Raw genomic sequence first — 21,027 nt, forward strand, 5'->3', positions numbered from 1 at the left:
TCTTTTGAAACTACTGTTGAGGTCCGTTTCTTAAATCAGTCTGATCTGAACTGTCGGGTAGAATGTGACGGGGAAAATGTGTTAACTTTTAACTAACACAATTTACCCTGCCAATCAGAATGGATGCTATTAATACGGAAATAGGTCGTGTGGCATGCGGAAGGAAACCGCTATCCAAATATAGTAAGCTCGGTGTGTGAAATATAATTGTGGCTTGAAGTAGGGTAAAACATTTTGTATTAAACAAATTGCCCCATTACTTCAAATGTTAAAGCCGATTTGCTTTAGAGCGATAACCAATTCAGATGCCACGTTTCTTTGTTTTACTTTAGCTGTCAGTAAATGTGCTCGAATGCTAAACGCGCGCTGGTTAAATATTTGCTGAACATATTAGATGGGTCAAAGTAACAAGTGCACATTGGGAATCAGTAGCTTGTGCGCTTATAACAGGAGCGGTGTCAATGCGGACCTCCTCAGCTGGAGACTATATATATATATATGCTGTAGATGGTGTATAAGGTGCAAGAACAGACAGCGACTCCGGGACAAAGCGTGAAGCAAGAAGGTGAAGTTTGCCTGAGGATTGCCGGAGCAAGCTGAACAGCGGCAGCGGCAGAGGCAGACACGTCGGACCTCCGCTGCCCAGGAGCAGGCGTGAAGCGGGTGGGGTTAGTTCCGCACCTTCCGAAGTGATGGGGGCGCGTTGAATGCTGCATCCGACCCAGTCTCACACCGCACTCACTCTGTGGATGGATTTGAAAACGGGGGAGAAAAAAAGTGTGGAGATTTGAGAAGGAACACTTCCGGTTAAACACACACACAGTGTATGAGCGCCCGGCTTTCTCACTCTAGTCTAGTGGAGCAGCAGCAGCAGCGGCGGCAGCGGCGGTAGCATCAGCGAGCGGCCAAGTAACGGGAGTCAGTTCTGCTCTCTCATCTCCCCTGCCTGGCTCAGCAGGCTGGGGCTCACGCCCAACACCCCTCGCCCTCCAGGAGAATTGCATTCATACGCTTTTTTTGGATCCTGTCTTCAGGGCTGTTTCCTGCGGTTCCTTTTACATGAAATCATATCATTATTGAGTGGAAACGTTTGTTTTCATTTTGTGTGTGTGTGAGGGGGGAGGAGACGGAGGAGGGGACAAGAAAGGATTGGACTGGTCAAGTCGGCAAGTGCAAACTTGTATGGCGATGGCGCTAGTGAAGAAGAGCAGCTTGCTGGGCGCTGGGCTACTGCTGCTGGGAGCCTTAGCCAACCTGCCGCGGCTCAGCCGGAGCCAGGAGCACCGAGCAGCAGACTCCGGTAAGGAATCTTTAGCTTTATTCCAGCTTCCCTCCCCAAAACAAAGACCAACGCTGCACGCAGCGCCGACTTATTAAACTTTATCTCTCCCTGCTGCAGTCGGAGCGGCGTTTCCCTTGACGTTTTTTTTTGGTGTTGCTTGTGTATGTTTTAATTTTAAGTGGGAGCACTTTGTTTTGCTTTTAAATGTTGCTTTCTTTCCCGGAGTTATTTCCTACTATCCTGAAGTCTGGAGGAATTTACTGGGTTGCGTTGCTGAATCCACGAAAGTTAATGTTGGTCCTTGAATTAAGGAGGATTTGGTGACTCAATAACTGCATTGTTACGGGTTTTGGTGTGTTTGTGAATCCCTTATGTTTGGTTCCAGTGTTCGGGGTTGTTTCCTGACGTTTATTTGAGATGAAATCAGGTTATCGGTGAGTGAGTGAAAGTGTTTGTTTTATTTTATACTTGTTATCCCCGCATAGATTTGCATAAATGCTCCGACTGGGTTGGAAAGCAGCATGCTTTATGTTTTTTTTAAATAAAATGTGCGTTCAATAGACAATAGACAACAGACAGGAGTAGGTCATTCGGCCCTTCGAGCCATTCACTGGTGCACTTAGCACATCTGGCACTTAGGTCTTCTCTTGGGGGTTGGGTGTAGGAGCCCCGAGTGCTGTCACTGGGGCTCAGGACTCCTTCATACTCCAACCCTGTCTCGCCTTATGCCTCCTCTCATTGTCTTCTTTTCCCGGCTTTTCCCTCTCTCGTTCTCCCTTACTCCCGTTCTCCTTCCCCTTGGTTCTAGAGATTGTTACTTAACTACTTTGTGTTTAACCTCCGCGCCAAGCGAATAATGTTTTGTAAGAAGCAGAGAGCACAGTTTCCCTTCGATGCTCCGAATCAACTTGCGCTTTGCTCCCTGCTTGTTTTGAGCTGATCAAACGGACCCGTTTGCACGCCACATGTTTAAGTAGTTTAACTACAACGAGAAACAAAACAAAACGACGTTGACACATCATTTTGGCTGCTGATTTGAATAAGGTGTGTTTCGCAAACAGTGCACATTGAAACGGGGCACTTCGCTGCACCGTGTCACGGACGTGTAGCTTGCTTTGATCACTGCACACTCGAACGTGTACAATAGACTCGGTCATTTGGAGTCGGAAATTTAATGAACTGTTTTCGATTTGGACGAATTACTTTTGACTGAGCAATGGGCCGAAAACGGCGGGAGTGCAGGGAGTTGGGCTGAAGTCGGGGGTCGCTGAGAGAGAGAGAGCTGTGTGTTGTTTCAAAGTGTTGCCAAATTGGGAACGGCGTTAGTTATCACAGACCGGCAGACCCATTGACGGGCTGGCGATGTTGTTGTTCAAGATTTCTCTCTCGTGCACGCACACACACACACACACACACACACACACACACACACACATTCAAGGAATGATTTTGTCTGTTTTGTTGAGCAATCGCCTTGGCAGTAAACGGACCGTGACAAATACACTTATTGTCCACGAAACAGCCTCTTGAAGCTCCGCGGCAGGTCCGCAACGCCTCTAAGATCCCTCACTGCTTATGACAAAGCCACTGTCTTTAGTTGCTGTATTGCTCGAGTACCACTCACTCACTGCAAATCTTTTATTGTAAAATACGACAACAAACTATTCGGCTCCTCAAATATCCAACCTCGTCTAAAGGTACTGCTAATTCCATTATACATGCATCCTTATCTAACTGTGCTCCACTATTAGACTGGCAAGACAGCCACGCCTTTGGGTTTTAAAGAAAAATGTTCACATTTGGGGTAATCAAACTTTTTTTGGGGATGTTTGGTTTCCATAGCGCCGCAGGTAACTGGTAAGTGAATTTTGACCAAGATATTGGATGGCGCCTATTTTTTGGTGCGTGAAAAACAGAGTTGTTCGCCTGGCGAAAAAAAAAAGTGAAATTGGCCAAATCTCAGCATTGGAAACAGCATTAGGATGATTTGTCCATAGGTTCAAGGATTGAAGGAACATTTGTTATTGTTCCTGACCAGACTTAGTCACACCGCATGGAAGCAGGCCCTTCAGCTCAACTTGTCCATGCCGACCAAGATGCCCCATCTATGCTCGTCTCACCTGCCTACTTTGGCCTATATTAATCTAATCTTTTCCTACCCATGTGCCTGTCCAAATGCCTTTTTAAATATTGCTTAAATGTTGTTAATAGTTGAATGCATTCCCACATCGAAACTATTAGCCTTTAAAGATGCAGTTCACATTGTAGCCAGTCAGCAACAATTCACACTGTGGCAGCCACAGAAGGGAGAGAGGCTACAGGGGAGGGGAAAGACCTCGAGTGGCTTGATTATTTGAACATGACATAGAAGTCCTTGTAAGTGAACTACTTTGGAGGAGCAACGTTTCCTGTGGTTGGAAGAGTGAGGGTGGCGATGAAGTACTGGACACCCACCCATGGTTGGAAGAGCCTGGCAGAAGATGATAGTTCATTCCAGGGGATGGAATGGGTTGCAGCGTGGAGTAATGACATTTCACAATCTTACAGGGGATGGCAAAATAGCCTGTCTTGTGCTATGTGAACTATTACTTGTAAAGACCCATTGCATGGGCGTCTGTGCATATACACACGCACCCATGCTTCCTTGATGGCTTATGAGGCAATGGGACTCAAACCGCCTTGAGTCAAGAATATAGAAAGTTGTGTTCGTTAAAGTTTCATTTTGATCACTACACCCCCCCTTTTACAATACCTTGTTACCTCTGCATCACTGGGAATTTGAATGGATGTAGCCTGCAAGTGCAACCATCTCTCTATCGATTTTGCAGGGTATTGTGAAAGGGTCTACTTTCTCTAACCCCTAAATACAGTGAGTTCAATTTTGTTTATTGTCACTTGTACCAAAGTAGAGTGAAAAGCTTTTTTTGTTGCATGCTGTTCAGTCAGTGGAAAGACTATACACGATTTAGAAAAATAATAATTAGATACTCAAGCAGAATCAGTTTGGTGCTATGAAAGGGAATTGACGTTTGAAAAATTTGCTAATGTTCTTTGAGTGTGTTACAGGATGGATAAGGGGATACCAGTAGATGTAGTGTATTTGGATTTATTATAGGCATTCAATAATGTGCATAGATTACAGTGAAAGAAATGTGTGGAAATTGAGATAATGTATTGGCATGGATGGGACTAGGGGCAACGTAGTTAATTAATAAAACATGGTTTGGGTGAATGACTCTTTTTATCATTGCTCTCAAAAACTGATAGGATGCCACAGGAATCAGTACTGAGACCTCAACTATTTACACTCTGTATCAATCAATTAGATGAAGGGTGCCTTGCAGCCATATTTGCTGATGATACAGATAAGTTGGTTAGCAAGTTATGGGGAAGTAGCAAAGGGCCTGCAATGGAATATAGTGGACAAGAATTAGAAGATGGAGTATTATTTAGAAAAGTGCAGGAGATCTATTTTGGAAGGAAGAATGAAAAAACAAATTATTATCTTAAAAAGTGCGAGATTACAGAGGAATCTGGATGTTTCGTAATATGAATGTGACGAAGCTGTGGAATTCATTGTCACAGGTGGCTGTGGAGGACGTCAGTTGGTATTTTAAGGCGGAGATTGACAGATACTTGATTGGTAAGGGTGACAAAGGTTAGGGGGGAGAAGGTAGGAGAATGGGGTTGAGAGGGAAAGATAGATCACCCCAGATTGAATGGCGGAGTAGACTCGATGGGTCGAATAGCCTACTTCTGCTCCTATGACGTGAACATAAATGCCTGAATAGCAAATAGTTATAAAGTTGATGGAACGTTGGCTTTATGAAGTGAATGGAATGTTGAACCATTGGGGGTGGTTCCTGGGATGAAAGGGATTGATGTATGAAGAAAGGTTGAGCAGGTTGGGCATTTACTCATTGGATTTTATTGAAGTGTATCAGACTCTAAGAGGGAGGATGCTGAGAGGATGTTTCTATAGAAAAAGGGGACATCGTTTCAGAATGGTCACTTGGCCATTTAAGATTGAGAACGGCATTGGTCACTTAAGATTGAGATGAGCAAACGGGAGTGCTGGTCCCCGAACACGGCATCGGCACTCACCCCGGAGACAGGCGCACCCACAGGAGGCAATAATCCCCCACAAGGAAAATTCTGGGATTTGCCGTGGGGGGGGGGAAATCCACAAGGAAATTTCTGGATTTTTTAATTGTAAATGAAACCTCTCCCCTATACATCCTGACTGGCATGACAAGTGGAAAAGAGATTTATTAAAGCTTAAAATGTGAATAACACTTAAAATATAACAACAATTTCTATCTAGATATGGATGTAATATGCTGAAAAGCTCTAGATAGCGCATCACTCAGCACTGTGGTGGTGGGTGTGCCTGGATCCAGATGTAATATTTCAACATTTTAACTTTTTTAAATGTTAAAAATGAGATTTATTCAGTTCAGTTCTTTCTTGTAAATAATTTTCTAAATTTTTAAATACAATTTTATCTATTAATGAACTCTGAAGCATTTAGATCAAAATAGCAATCTATTTGTTTAAAATAAAATAAATCTCAATACAAATGGTTCTTTCTTACTTGCCAGTTTCTGTTCTGCCTTCTTTGTCGTTGATCGTCGACATTCAGTTCCTTCTTGTTGCGTCTCTTGCTCCCCTCTGCTTTGTATTCTTTCTCGTTGATCCTTGACATGTTCAGTTATTTCTTGTTGAGTCTCTTGTTTCCTTCTGCTACTCACATGTTACCATTGGTATTAATGACTCTGCCCCTTATGTAAATTATCCCATTGTCATTGGTGGACTGTGGATGGCATTATTACATCATCAGTCGAAGCTGCTAGAGGAGTGTCTCTGGGAAGTAGTTGGTTTTGTTCAAATTTTGCTTTTTTAAAAACTTTAATCATCAATAACATGAAATAAAGCATCAAATCTGAAGGGAAACTGAATGTGGCGTGGACGGGAAAAATGTGAGTAAGAATGTGGAAAATTTTCAGCGCTGCCGCGCAGCATTTTGTCAGACATATTTAAAAAAAAACACATACACATACAGAAACACTCACACAAGACGAGAGATTTAATAAGTATTTAGATTATATTTTGCACTAATGTTTTTTTTTGCATAGTCCTTTTCTTTTTAGTGTCTTGCAAAATTTGTTGTATAAAAAATGTTATGTATAATTTGTGTTTTAGTCTGAGTCCATGTGCCTGTACAGGATGCTGCTGTAAGTAAGATTTTCATTATACCTGCACCATACTGTGCACATGACTATAAATGCGACTTAGTTTAATTTAGGTTGGATACAGCGTGGAAACGGGCCGTCAGCCCACCAATTCCATGCCGATCATCGATTGTCTATTCACGCTAGTTCTATGTTAATCCACTTTCTCGTCCACTCCCGACACATTAGGAGCAATTTGGAGGATTATTAACGTGCATGCCTTTGGGATGTAGGAAGAAAATGGAGCATGCAGATGAAATCTACATGGTCACGAAGAATGTGCAAACTCCACACGGGTAACACCTGAGGTCGGGATAAGACCTGGGTCTCCGATGTTGTCAAGCAGCTGTGCCACTGTATCGACTTGACGGGACTTCCAACAACCAAATCAATGTTGCATATCAGCAAGTTGCCCCCCTACATGAGAAGGGAATGCTCCACACAGGAGCAAATCGCTATCCTGCAGGAGCAGTGTGATGTCACTTGTGAATTTGTCTTTCTTATTCAGAAGCAGGCTCTGCTCACACACCCTTCATGCGAGCAGATTCCTGATGAGATTTCATGGAGAACTGACTCGGGTTGTGTGTGAAGCCAACAGGGACCAGGCGCCTGTGATTGAGAGGTGGTCAACTGTGTCAACTTGGGATCCGGTGGTTGAAACATCGACAGTGCTGACAGAATGCCATTACATTGTTGCACATTTGTTTACCCAGTCTGGTGAGAGATCATCTGATCACCTGGTTTGCTGATTCAGAACATTGATGCCCTCTCTTGTGAGGGCCCAGATTCATCTCCCATGATGTATCAGCTCAGAGATACAGCTCGGAAACAGGCTCTTTAACCCACCTAGTCAGCGCCGACCAGCGTTCCCCGCACACTAACACTATCCTACGATTTCACCGCCTACTGGACAAAAAACCTGTACGTCTTTGGAGTGTGGGGGGAAAATTGCGAATCCAGAGAAAACCCATGCGGGTCACAGGGAGAATGTACAAACTCCGTACCGACAACACCTATTGTCAGGATCTAACCTGGGCCTCTAACGCCATAAGGCAACAACTCTACAGATGCGCCGCAATGCACCCTAGATGTGTGCCGCCAGAATGGTGAATTTAATCCGCAGACAGCAATCCTAGATTCTTCCTTTTGCTGCCACTCAGCAACAGCTTTGCATCGGCCTATACATGACAGGATCTTTTCAAAGGTTATATGGATTTCTGTGTCCACTGGCAGTGAAATGGAGCAGGCGTTTAGTGGCCAGAATGCAAATACTGTGATGTAGGGCTAGGGCATCAAAACCCAATGACCTGGCCGTAAAATGGGAGCAAATCTAATGTCTGTAATTTTCTTTACATTTTATGAAAATAAATATATCATTAATATATCATTTCAATTGACCTTGCAACAAATATTTTCTCATGTCTAGTTCTATTGAAATAGGATCTCATTAAGTGCAAAAAAACACTTAATTAATTAATTGTGTAGATTTAAGTTACACAGTGCAGCAACTTATGCCATCATAACCATGCCTCACCTTGAACAATTACCTATGTCATATGGATGTGAGTGAACCTTTATTATGTTTTATGGGAAAGATGTGGAAGAGAAATGGAGGACATTTAAAGGTGACATTTTAAGAGTACAGAATATTTATGTCCCTGTTCGGTTGAAAGGAAATAGTAAAAATTGGAAAGAGTCATGGTTTTCAATGGAAATTGGACACGGTTCGGAAAAAGAGAGAGATCTACAATAATTATAGGCAGCATGGAGTAAATGAGGTGCTTGAGGAGTATAAAGAATGTAAAAAGAATCTTAAGAAAGAAATTAGAAAAGCTAAAAGAAGATATGAGGTTGCTTTGGCAAGTAAGGTGAAAGTAAATCCAAAGGGTTTCTACAGCTATATTAATAGCAAAAGGATAACGAGGGATAAAATCGGTCCATTAGAGAGTCAGAGTGGACAGCTATCTGCAGAGCCAAAAGAGATGGGGGAGATATTGAACAATTTATTTTCTTCGGTATTCACCAAGGAGAAGGATATTGAATTTAGTGAGGTAAGGGAAACGTAGAGTAGCTATGGAAACTATGAGATTCAAAGAAGAGGAAGTACTGACACTTTTGAAAAATATAAAAGTGGATAAGTCTCCAGGTCCGGACAGGATATTCCCTAGGTCATTGAGGGAAGTTAGTGTAGAAATAGCAGGGGCTATGACAGAAATATTTCAAATGTCATTAGAAACGGGAATAGTGCCGGAGGATTGGCGTACTGCGCATGTTGTTCCATTGTTTAAAAAGGGTTCTAAGAGTAAACCTAGCAATTATAGACCTGTTAGATTGACGTCAGTGGTGGGCAAATTAATGGAAAGGATACTTAGAGATAATATATATAAGCATCTGGATAAACAGGGTCTGATTAGGAACAGTCAACATGGAATTGTGCCTGGAAGGTCATGTTTGACTAAGCTTCTTGAATTTTTTGAAGAGGTTACTCGGGAAATTGATGAGGGTAAAGCAGTGGATGTCGTATATATGGACTTCAGTAAGGCCTTTGACAAGGTTCCTCATGGAAGGTTGGTTAAGAAGGTTCAATTGTTGGGTATTAATGGTGGAGTAGCAAGATGGATTCAACAGTGGCTGAATGGGAGATGCCAGAGAGTAATGGTGGATGGCTGTTTGTCAGGTTGGAGGCCAGTGACTAGTGGGGTGCCACAGGGATCTGTGTTGGGTCCACTGTTGTTTGTCATGTACATCAATGATCTGGATGATGGTGTGGTAAATTGGATTAGTAAGTATGCAGATAGGTGGTGTTGTGGATAATGAAGTAGATTTTCAAAGTCTACAGAGAGATTTAGGCCAGTTGGAAGAGTGGGCTGAAAGATGGCAGATGGAGTTTAATGCTGATAAGTGTGAGGTGCTTCTTCTTGGCAGGACAAATCAAAATAGGACGTACATGGTAAATGGTAGTGAATTGAGGAGTGCAGTTGAACAGAGGGATCTAGGAATAACTGCACAGTTCCCTGAGGGTGGAATCTCATGTAGATAGGGTGGTAAAAAAAGCTTTTGGTGTGCTGGCCTTTATAAATCAGAGCATTGAGTATAGAAGTTGGGATGTAATGTTAAAATTGTACAAGGCATTGGTGAGGCCAATTCTGGAGTATGGTGTACAATTTTGGTCGCCTAATTATAGGAAGGATGTCAACAAAACAGAGAGAGTACAGAGGAGATTTACTAGAATGTTGCCTGGGTTTCAGCAACTAAGTTACAGAGAAAGGTTGAACAAGTTAGGTCTTTATTCTTTGGAGCACAGAAGGTTAAGGGGGGACTTGATAGAGGTCTTTAAAATGATGAGAGGGATAGACAGAGTTGACGTGGATAAGCTTTTCCCACTGAGAGTAGGGAAGATTCAAACAAGAGGACATGACTTGAGAATTAAGGGACAGAGTTTAGGGGTAACATGAGGGGGAACCTTTACTCAGAGAGTGGTAGCTGTGTGGAATGAGCTTCCAGTGAAGGTGGTGGAGGCAGGTTCGAATTTATCATTTAAAAATAAATTGGATAGTTATTTGGACGGGAAAGGAATGGAGGGTTATGGTCTGAGTGCAGGTAGATGGGACTAGGGTAGAATACGTGTTCGGCACGGACTAGAAGGGCCGAGATGGCCTGTTTCCATGCTGTTATATGGTTATATGGTTATGGTTGTAATTCGAATGATTCTTCTTTCATTCAATTTATACTCACTTCGACAGGTCAATACAACTGAACTGTTTAGACATGTCCTGCACAGTGTCTTTTGTGCTCGCAATTGTACATGGCCTCAATGCAATTGCTGCAATGCAAAAGTTTGGGGGTGACAGTGGCGCAGCTGGCAGAGCTGCTGTCTCACAGCAACATTCGACCTTGACCTCAGATGCCTGTCTGTGTGGAGTTTGAACGTTCTCCCTGTGACCATGTGGGATTCCCCTGGATGCTCTTGTTTCCTCTCACATCTGAGAGGGGAGGGAGGGAGTGGTGTAGGAGAGGAGTAGAGGCTAAAGAAGAGGGAGGGTGGAGAGGAGGGGGAGGAAGAGGGATGATGAGATAATGGAGGAGGGGAGGAGGAAGAGTGAGCAGGGGAGGAAGGGGGTGAGGGGAGGAAGCAGAGGAGGGTTGCTGGAGGGTGGGGAGAAGGAGAATAATGGAGGAGGGGAATAGGAGACTGAAGAGGGAGAGTGTTCATATGTTATTGCCATTTTAAACTTTAAAAACGTCAGCCGCACCGGCGCAGTTGGGGGCTATGGATGACTGGTGGAATATTGCATTGGGGGAACAGGGCTCAACGGGTCCCACTTGGTCTAGTTAACTTTATTTTTCTTAATGTCAGCCCCTAGTATATTTCCCAACACACTGAATGTGAATCTGATCAGGATTTTGTGCAGAGTTAGTTTTAAAGGTTGAGTCTGAAGAAAGGTTTCGGCCCGAAATGTCGCCTATTTCCTTTGCTCCATAGATGTTGCTGCACCCGCTGAGTTTCTCCAGCAATTTTGTGTACCTTCGATCTTCCAGCATCTGCAGTTCCTTCTTGAATAGTTTTAAAGGTATCCAGTCCAAGAGTCCTTCTGTGTGTAGAGTGTCCCCTTGAATAAAAAGAAAAGCAACAAACCAGCACAATGTTGTCCAACGGCTAATGAGACTGTCAGTAGTTGTGTGGGTCCATTTTTGGAGGTTTTATGCAGTGCAAGCAATTAATATGGCTTGCCCACTGCAGCAGATGAGTGTAAGAAGGACTTTTTTTGCTGGAAGGGCTGGTTTGGGAGAGATGATAAAGGTTGATCCTTCCAGTGAATTTGAAGGATTTTGTTGAGAACCTCGGTGACATATTTCAAGAGCACACAAAGGCCCCACATAGCTATTCGCCCACCTGCTCTATCAAGAACCTACTGCCCATCTGTGGAAAGAGCCTTTGTCTCCTACATTGGCTTCGTCAGTCACCTCAGAACTCAGGAAAGTAAAGTAAGTCATCCTCGATCTCGAAGGGCTACATAAAATGAAACGAAGGAGCCTTGTATTCCATGTTCCAACAAATAATGATATCATAGGTACACAAAAAAGCGGTAGAAACTCAGCGGGTGCAGCAGCATCTATGGAGCGAAGGAAATAGGCAACGTTTCGGGCCGAAACCCTTCTTCAGACTGATCGGGGGTGGGGGGGGGCGGGGAGAAGAAAGGAAAAAGGAGGAGGAGCCCGAAGGCTGGGGGATGGGAGGAGACAGCAGGAGGGCTGAGGAAGGGGAGGAGACAGCAAGGACTAACAAAATTGGGAGAATTCAATGTTCATGCCCCCAGGATGCAGACTCCCCAAGCGGTATATCAGGTGCTGTTCCTCCAATTTTCGATACCACAGCCACATTTGCTTCCAGACTCGATACCACAGCCACATTTGCTTCCTATTTCCTTCGCTCCATAGATGCTGCTGCACCCGCTGAGTTTCTCCAGCTTTTTTGTGTACCTTCGATTTTCCAGCATCTGCAGTTCCTTCTTAAACAAATAATGATATCATGTTGGTTTGCCAAACACAAGGAACACAGCAGTCACATTAATATAGAAGACATACAGAAGTGCCTGGTGTTGGTTTGTGTAAAGCACGCTTTCACTTGAAATTGATATCCTGCCTGATCTCATTAGGTTAAATTTGAAAATGGATACACAATGCATGAAAAATAGGTATCATGTCATCTATATATTTTTTTAAATAGCAACACATATCCACAAATTCAGCAAAAGTTTATTTTAGTGTGGCCAAGAGCTTATTAAAGAGCTGGGCAAAATTAATATTGCAAGGAATATTTTTCAGTGCTATATGTCCTATAATTGAATTTTAAATTATTCAGAACAGTGAATCCTACGAATTATGTTTTGGAAAGTTTGGATTGATTATGGTACAAAGGGAGATTCTGTATGCCCTTGAATTTCCTCAGTAGCTTAAAAACTTGTCTTTTGAAGGTTATCAGTGCTTCTGCACAAAAGTTACTGCATAATCCGTGTGACGGAGGAATTTATACCAATAGAGTTTTAATTAGTGGCAGACGATAAACATTTACACACATTTTCTTGGCTGGGTTTGAATTTACGGTAATGCATCTTTAATTGCAATGACGGCATTCCCCAGCTGTAAATTACTTGCAGTCCTAAAGGGGCTGACATTTTGCATCTCCTGTGATATGAATCGACGCTGAATAAAAACCGACTCTTGTTAATGTGGAAAGATCAAAGTGCAGCTTTAACAAGGTGCTTCCAAGATTGTTCTCTGCTGAGATGAAATGACAATTGTCTTTCCCAAACTCTGTTTATCTCAAAGTACTGTAAATCCACATTTTGCAACTATCTAGATTATTGAAGAAGCTTTTATTTTTAGGTGATGTTATTGTACAGGAAGTGCGTTCTTCAGATGATTATAAATGGAAGTACTCGAGTGGCCATGTCATGATGAATAGAATATTTTTTAACAACATATATTTTGCTGGGAAGAGGCTACACCATGAGCAGTGGCAGCTTTGATCTGTAAACATGAATTTTTTCTGGAATTCTACTATTAGCAGCTCAAACTCTAAACCCAAAAGAAGATGATCTTTTAGTTTGGAATCTCTGTATTTGAATTGCTGATGTTGAGAATCTAATATGTTGTTTAGAGATACAACATGGAAACAGGCCATTCGGCCCACTAGGTCCATTCCAACCGACAATCACCCTGTACACTAGTTCTATCCAACACTCTAGGGACAATTTACACAGGCCAATTCACATACAAACCTGCACATCTTTGGAATGTGGGAGGAAACCGGAGCACCTGGAGAAAGCCCACACGGTCACAGGGAGAATGTACAAACTCCTCATTCTCCCACGCTCCAAGGAATAAAGCCTTAACCTGCTCAACCCCTCCCTATCGCTCAGGCCCTCAAGTCCTGGCAACATTTTTGTGAATCTTCTCTGCACTCTTTCCAGCTTTTCAACCTCTGTGTTATAGCAGGGTGACCAAACCTGAGCGCAATGCTCCAAATACGTCCTCACCAACATCTTGTACAACTGCAACTTAACATCTCAACTTCTAAATTCAATACCCTGACTGATGAAGGCCAATGTGCTAATCTATTTGAGCACCCTTTCTCCCTGTGATGCCATTTTCAGGAAGCTAGTTACCTGCACTCAAAGAAATCTTTGCTTCACAATACTCCCCAGGGCCTGTCATTCAATGTGATGGTTTGGTTTGACTTTCCAAAATGCAACACTTTGCATTTATCTGCATTAAACTCCATTAACCATTCTTCAGCCCACTTGCCCAACTGTGAATTTCTATAACCATCAGCGCGATCATTGATACCAACCATTTAAGAGACTTTTAGATAAGGTATATGGATATGCAGGGAATTGAGGTATATGGATTATGTGCAGGCAGATAACAGTTGGTCTTGTCATCATATTCAGCACATACATTGTGGGTCGAAGGGCCTGTTCTTTGGTTGTACTGTTCTATGTTCTAAGAAAATAGAAGCATTGGCATGCCTTCTTTGTGATTACCTCAATGTGCTGGGCTAAGGACAGGTCATCCGAGATGTTAATGACAAGGAATTTGTCGCTGTTATCATACCAATTAAAAAGGGATTTCAAATTTTTAATACTGGACTGGGTTTTGAATCTCTTATCCTATTGTCACAATAATACGTCCCCTCCACGTTCACACCTTCCGCATGAGTTAAGTGCAGTTTTATCCCTGGTGCAAGGGTTTCTTTTCTTGTGGGGAAAAATGCTTATATGATCTTTCATTTGATTTATTATTTTTGCATGTACTGAGGTACAGTGAAAAGCTTTTGTCTGTGTGTTATCCAGTCAAAGAAAAGACTATACATGAATCCAATCAAGCTGGAGCAGTGAACAGATAAAGGAGGTTAGGTACATTTAGGGGGGATCTTATAGAAACGTACAAAATTCTTAAGGGGTTGGACAGGCTAGATGCAGGAAGATTGTTCCCGATGTTGCAGGCAGGAACGGGGTACTGATTGGGGATGATCAGCCATGATCACATTGAATAGAATAGAAGGCTCGAAGGGCCAAATGGTCTACTCCTGCACCTATTGTCTATTGTCTATTAGCCACAAGGGAGTTAGATGTGGCCCTTGTGGCTAAAGGTATCAGGGGGTATGGAGAGAAGGCAGGTACGCGATACTGAGTTGGATGATCAGCCATGATATTGAATGGCGGTGCAGGCTCGAAGGACCGAATGGCCTACTCCTGCACCTATTTTCTATGTTTCTATGTTTAGTGCAAGATAAAGTTCGATTAAAGATACAGTATACCCTTGTTTAAATGGACCCCTTTATAACGAATTTAGGATATAGCGGACAGACCGACCAACCCACCCTCAACTCGAAAGTTGCATCAGCTGATCCGTCACTCACCGCACGGGCCGCAGGAGCAGCTGTTGTTGTGGTTCAGGTTCTAGATATTGGGGACAGTACCTCCTTCGGCCTCCACCCCTGCCAGGATATGCTTGGTTACCATGGGGCTCCCTCTCCTCTCGTACTGCTGTTTCTTGTCGGCGACAGCAGTCAAGCGGAGAGCGGACAAAGTATCCACCGCTGCCTCCTCTTGCTTTGCCCACTCGGACTGATTTTTTCAACCCCCCCCCCCCCCCCCCCCCACACACTGCTGCCTCACAGTGACTGAGCACCTCCTGTCGGCGGCGGCAGCAGCATGAAGAAAGTGCTGTCGCCAGGGGCTACAACGCGAGCCACCACAACTGGTGCACACCAGCAGCATCGGAGCCTAACTTTTTGCCCTTGCCTAGTTTTAAGATGAAAGGACACAATGCTGGAGTAACTCAGCAGAATTAATGTCTGAAGGATCCTGGCGTCACTTATCCATGTTCTCCAGCTATGCTGCTGACACGCTGAGTTACCCCAGTTCCTCTCTTTGGTGTGTTAACCATCATCTGCTGTTCTTTGTTTCAACTACCTACAATGATTCTGCCTCACTGGTTGTAATGGACAATTGATAATAATGGACACCATTCCCTCCACTATGGTCCGTTATAATGCCGGTTTACTGTAGTTGAAAGGTCTCTAATGAGGTAGATGGGACCGTTCAGTCCCTGGTAACAGATGGAAAAAAACGTACTCTTGTGAATCACCTCACCATGCTTTTGCTATGTTGAGCTGCCATTTAGCTTGGCTTGGTGTATTTATTATATTGCATTCAGAGTGTGGATAGCTTACAAACAATTCAAAATTTGATTTAAATATATTTTAAAAATGAACACAATCTAAACCATTTAATGAAAAGATGTGGAAAAAGTGTCAAGCCATCATTGCCATCTCCTGTTGAGCAGTTTGACTACAGAGCCGGCTAGAGGAAGGGTGGTGGTTCAGTAGAAGGAGAAACTGCTTCTTGTAAGTCAGTTACATGTTGCATCATTGACAGAAAACCTGAGGTAGTTTAGCCAAAATTTTTAAATGTAGTTAATGGTGGGGTCTTTCTTGAAGGAGCATAAAACTTGGGCGGTGTAGAAAAATGGAATTAACAATGTTAGTTTGTTAGTTACATAAGAATAATAAATTGAGGCCCAAGAAGTCAGGAAATTGAATTTTTTTAGGAGGGGGCAAAGACCATCTTGAAAGTAAAATCAGTTTGTAGTGCTAAGTATCCAGTATCACATGGTACTCTAGGTTTCAAATTCTTTCAACTAACAAAATGAAATGTTGAGGTAGCGTGTTACGAACTCTCATGTGTAGTACGCTTAGCGCTTCTGTGGAGGATATATCTCCAAGTGAAACCATCTGAAAGCTTATTTTCTATAGCATATCTATTATATGGTTGGTTACTTGTGACACTGTTCCCATTGCATTTCGAATCAATTCTTAAATTTTTGGATTTGATCGATTTTTGGTTGTATCATTAACACCAAATAATTACCACAACTCCTTCAGTTATTCAACGGTCATTGCTGTACTTATAATCCTTAGAAAGAAAAGTTAAGTGTATTAATCTGCAAAATTACGGAATAATGTTACCTTATAACTGGATGCAAAAATGCAATTTGTCTTTTGATGCTCCGAATAAAATGATTAAGCTGTATGCTCAAATATATTTAAAAAAAACATAGATGACAATGAAGGGAGCATAAAAGTATTATACTTTTAGTACCATTGAGGTTTGCAGTGGGTGATACTAGAGATTAATAATTTCTATGGATCAGAATCAGAATGCTTTATTGTCATTGCATGTGTCACATACAACGAGATTACTGTGTCTCTCCATTTAAAAGAACTTCAAACATTCACATACTCATACTTTTTACACTCCCTCCCTCCCCAAACCCACCCATGGATTCACATTTACATAAATTAACACTGTCTCCCACCCCCCCTCCTTCCCCATAACCCGCTCCCGAGACAGAGTTCAGTTCCAAGATTGCTGATGGGTAAAAGCTGTTCTTGAGTCTGGCAGTGCGTGACTTTAGCGACCTGTACCTTTTTCCTGAGGGCAGCAGTGTGAAAAGGTGGCGACAAGGATGTGTAATGTCTTTCACGATATTACAGGTCCTGCTGCGGCACGTGGAGTGGTAAATGTCCTCCAGAGGGGGCAGGGGGAGTCCAATGATACCCTGGGCAGTTTTTATCACCCTCTGGAGAGCTGCTCTGTCAGCTGCTGGACAGTTCCCAAACCAGGCAGTTAACAATAGTGATGAATATATTCTGGATGTTTAATTTATTATTAGCACGCGTACCAAGGTACAATGAAAAGCTTTTGTTTGCCGTCCAATCAAAAAGACTATACATGAATAAATATTAATGCTGATATGGGTGATAAGTGCACAATCATTTATAAAATAAGGTGTGTAAACCTTGAGTAAATAAAATCTGTCAGCTGAAAGGCTACTTTCTGTTCAATCTAGTCTTTGGATATGTTCATTTGATTGCTTCACAATGAGTCTATATATTTCCCATTATTTTTCAGATACTTTTTTCCCCCCCATGCTTTATGCTTTACAGTTGCCCAGGGAGGAAGGGTGGGATAGAAACACTTGTGTGGATTCTTTGCAGATGAATAGGGAACTGTGGGTTTGGGTCAGTGCTCTCCGTGATGTCACTGGAACAACACTGCATGATGTGACTGCAGGTGGTGGGAAACTCTGCAGAAGGAGATTTTTCCCAGTGTAGAAACAACGAACTGCAGATGCTGGTTAATACAGAGTGCTGGAGTAACTCAGCCGGCCGGGCAGCATCTCCGGTGAACATGGATAGGTGACGTTCCAGATCGAGACCCTTCTCCAGAGTCTTCCAGACCACCTCTAAACAACAGGTTTGAAGAATAACACACACTAGCCACTGGACGTGAGTGAGGCTGATATTTGCATATATCTCTCCCTCTTGTAACATTTTACGAATTTCTTGCATAATTCAGATGAAGACATTTTCTTTGAATAAGTTTATTTCTGGTTTAAGCAGGTATTCTAATAAACTGCATAAACTTGATTGCTGCAGTTTTGCTGAAACCACTGATCGTGGGCATCTGTAGGGATGATCAGCTATGGTCTGTTTTGTAATAAAAATACTTTTTAATGCACAACAACCATTTCATGCTTAGTTGAAATAATTTGCTTTGTATCCTATTGTGGCAGTGATGACCTGCAATTTGTAACTGCACCATCGTTGTCCCAGTAACATCAAGCAGATGCATGCATTTCCAATTAAAAAAATAACTTGGTTATTAGCATAGCGTATAATTTTAATTGGTGAGATGAAAGGATTGAGAACAAAAAACCCCAAATAAGGGTGAATTCGTGAGCGAGTTGAATGTTGACAAGCACAGAAAATAAATAAAGATGAAATACTTTAAAAGCATTCAGAATCTAAAGGAATACGACTTTGCAGTTATTTATGCAAGAAAGGTTGACACAATTACCATTATTGATGATTATCACATTAAAACAGCATTTGCATCAATAATTACTCAACATTGTGAATTGCATCTGTTTGGTTGCATACAACAGTTTAGAATCACTTATTATGAAATAGTTTAAAGGGTCTTTGCAAGGCCCAGACGGCTCAGCGATTCTGTTAATTTCTTGTGTTTGGAGTAAAGTGAAATCCTGCCAAATATAAAGTACCAATGTAGCAGACGTTTAGCTGAAGCACCCGCTAATAGAAGTCTATCAATGAACGATAAAAAAAAATTGGAATATTTGCCTCCAATGCAGAGTTAATAAATCGAAATAAAGTAGAAGGCCGTCAACTTTAGAAGGCCACCTACTTATCTTCTTCTTCCAGCAAATGAAACATAAACCAAATAAATAGTTAGATCTCAAGCCGGGTGTTGAGCAGCAAGGTTGTTGTCTCTGCGGCAATGTCTGCCAGGCCCTGAGCTCCATTTGGTGGGTGGTAGAGCGGGCACCCAGAGATGACATGGTTGGCTGTCTGTTGTTCTGCTCCGCATTCACAGGCTGGGCTCTGGCGGAGCCCCCACCTCCACACGCTGGCATTGAAACGCCCAACTCCAGTACAAAGTCTGTTGAGCTTCACCCATGCTCCTCTGGGGAGGTCAGACTCTGGACAGCTTTCATCTGGGGAAGGGATGTGAATCCTCAGAGGTTGAGTCCTCCCTGTCTTCATCATGACAAGCATTCTTAATGCCAGTGATTGTGAGCAGGTTGTTTGAGTGAGGAGGCATCTTAATCAAGTTCTTGTGGAAGCAAGGAACTGCAGATACTGGTTTAAAAAAAAAGACACATAGTGCTGGAGTAATTCAGCTGGTCAGACAGCATCTCTTGCAAAGACGCTATCACCGACTCTCAATTTCACCGTCTCCACTGCATCTGCTCCAAATGAGGTCTTTCCGAGATGTCCTTTAGTAAATGTGGGGTTTTTCCCTTCCCACCCAAGCCGCACCTCCTTAGCTACATACCCCTGTAACTGCAGCAGATGTAACTCCTCCCTCAACTCCATACAGGGACCCCAGCAGTTCATCCAGGTGAGACATGCACCTCCTCTAACCTCATCTACTGTATCTGGAGCCCCCCTCCGACACACACCACTCTCTTCCCTGTGCTGCACCTATTACTCCCCTCCCCCTCCCCTTTCGACACTGTCACGTCCTATTCTCTCATCAGGCAAGGTATTAAAGTGTGAAAATGCACACCACCAGATTAGGGTACAGTTTCTTCCCAGCTGTTATCAGGCAACTGAATCATCCTACCACAACCAGAGAACAGTACTATCTACCTCTTCAATGACCCTCGGACTAACCTTGATCGGACTTTGCTGACTTTACCTTGAACTTCTCTTATCATGTATCTATATACTTGTAAATGGAACCATTGTAATCATGTATTGTCTTTCTGCTGACTGGTTAGCACGCAATAAAAGCTTTTCACTACACCTCGGTACACGTAGCAATAAACTAAACTGAACTATATTCTTTCCTCCAGCCACAATTCACAACTATTCAATCCTTTAGTATTTTCCTCTCTGGCCTTTGTCCAACTATGTGCCTATCAACCCCCACCCTCCCTCCTCACCTGTATCCACCTGTTACCTGCCAAGCTTTGTGCTGGCCCCTCCCTCTCCCAGTTTTTTTACCCCCCACTCTTCCCCCCCACCGCCCTGCCACAATCCGTCTGAAGAAGTGTCCTCACCTACCCATGTTCTCCAGGGATGCTGCCTGACCGTTGAGTTTCTCCAGCCATTTGCGTCCTTCAACCAAGTTCTGGCTCTGTTATTCAAGCCTCCCACACGATACAAGTAGATAGTATCTCGGTGTATCTCATGCTCAGTATCTTGCACCATTCTCGGTCTGCGATGCCAAGTCCAATTGAGGGCATTCGTGGTCGACAATTGTGGCAAATATTACTGCAGTCACGGCGGTGCAGCGGTAGAGTTGCTGCCTTACAGCGAATGCAGCGCTGGAGACCCGGGTTTGATCCGACTACGGGCGCTGTCTGGAGTTTGTGCTAAACGTGTGTATTATGATTGTGACCTTAAGTGATTAATTTATCATTAAGTAAGCAAATTTTGAATAATTATTTTAAACAAAAATATAATTGATTTTTGTTATTTAATTGTGAGTGTTTGTGTTACAATATTTATTTTGATTCTGACTACAGGTGTCTGATTTAAGCATGACATATACCAGCTAATACTGAAAGGTATTGCTAATAGAAATCATAATTTGCATATAATAATTCACAACATGCCTCTTGCTTGATTTGATAGAATGGTTCATTTTTGTTCTCTTAGGACCCATTTTGCTGCTTTTTGTTAAACTCATAAATGCTGCCCGCTCTATTGGTTTGGTTTTGGTACTGGCACAAAAGTATTGTTACAGTCTGGTACTTTTTTAATCAAGTTTGCTGTCAGTGCCAAGCTTGAGAGAGACATACTTTCTGATTCTTGGCTTCCTTTCTTTTGTTTTTCATAATAGAAACTTCTAATATCTTGTTTACCACATCAATCCAGCAAGATGCTAGTGTGGTGTACGTCCATCAGACACA

The 21,027-nt window shown here is 42.7% G+C and overlaps 1 protein-coding gene across 1 annotated transcript in view; it reads left to right on the top strand.

Annotated features, from left to right (window-relative positions):
* The first annotated feature begins 433 nt into the window (after nucleotides 1–433).
* Nucleotides 434–21,027, top strand: part of plxdc2 (plexin domain containing 2) — a 461,845-nt gene continuing 441,251 nt past the window's right edge. The window contains exon 1 of the mRNA XM_033015387.1: nucleotides 434–1,300. Coding sequence (XP_032871278.1) covers nucleotides 1,183–1,300 — 118 coding nt within the window. The 5' untranslated portion in view covers nucleotides 434–1,182. The remainder of the gene's footprint in view (nucleotides 1,301–21,027) is intronic.

Source organism: Amblyraja radiata, chromosome 2 (genome assembly GCF_010909765.2).
Source record: "Amblyraja radiata isolate CabotCenter1 chromosome 2, sAmbRad1.1.pri, whole genome shotgun sequence".
Taxonomy (NCBI): Eukaryota; Metazoa; Chordata; class Chondrichthyes; order Rajiformes; family Rajidae; genus Amblyraja; species Amblyraja radiata.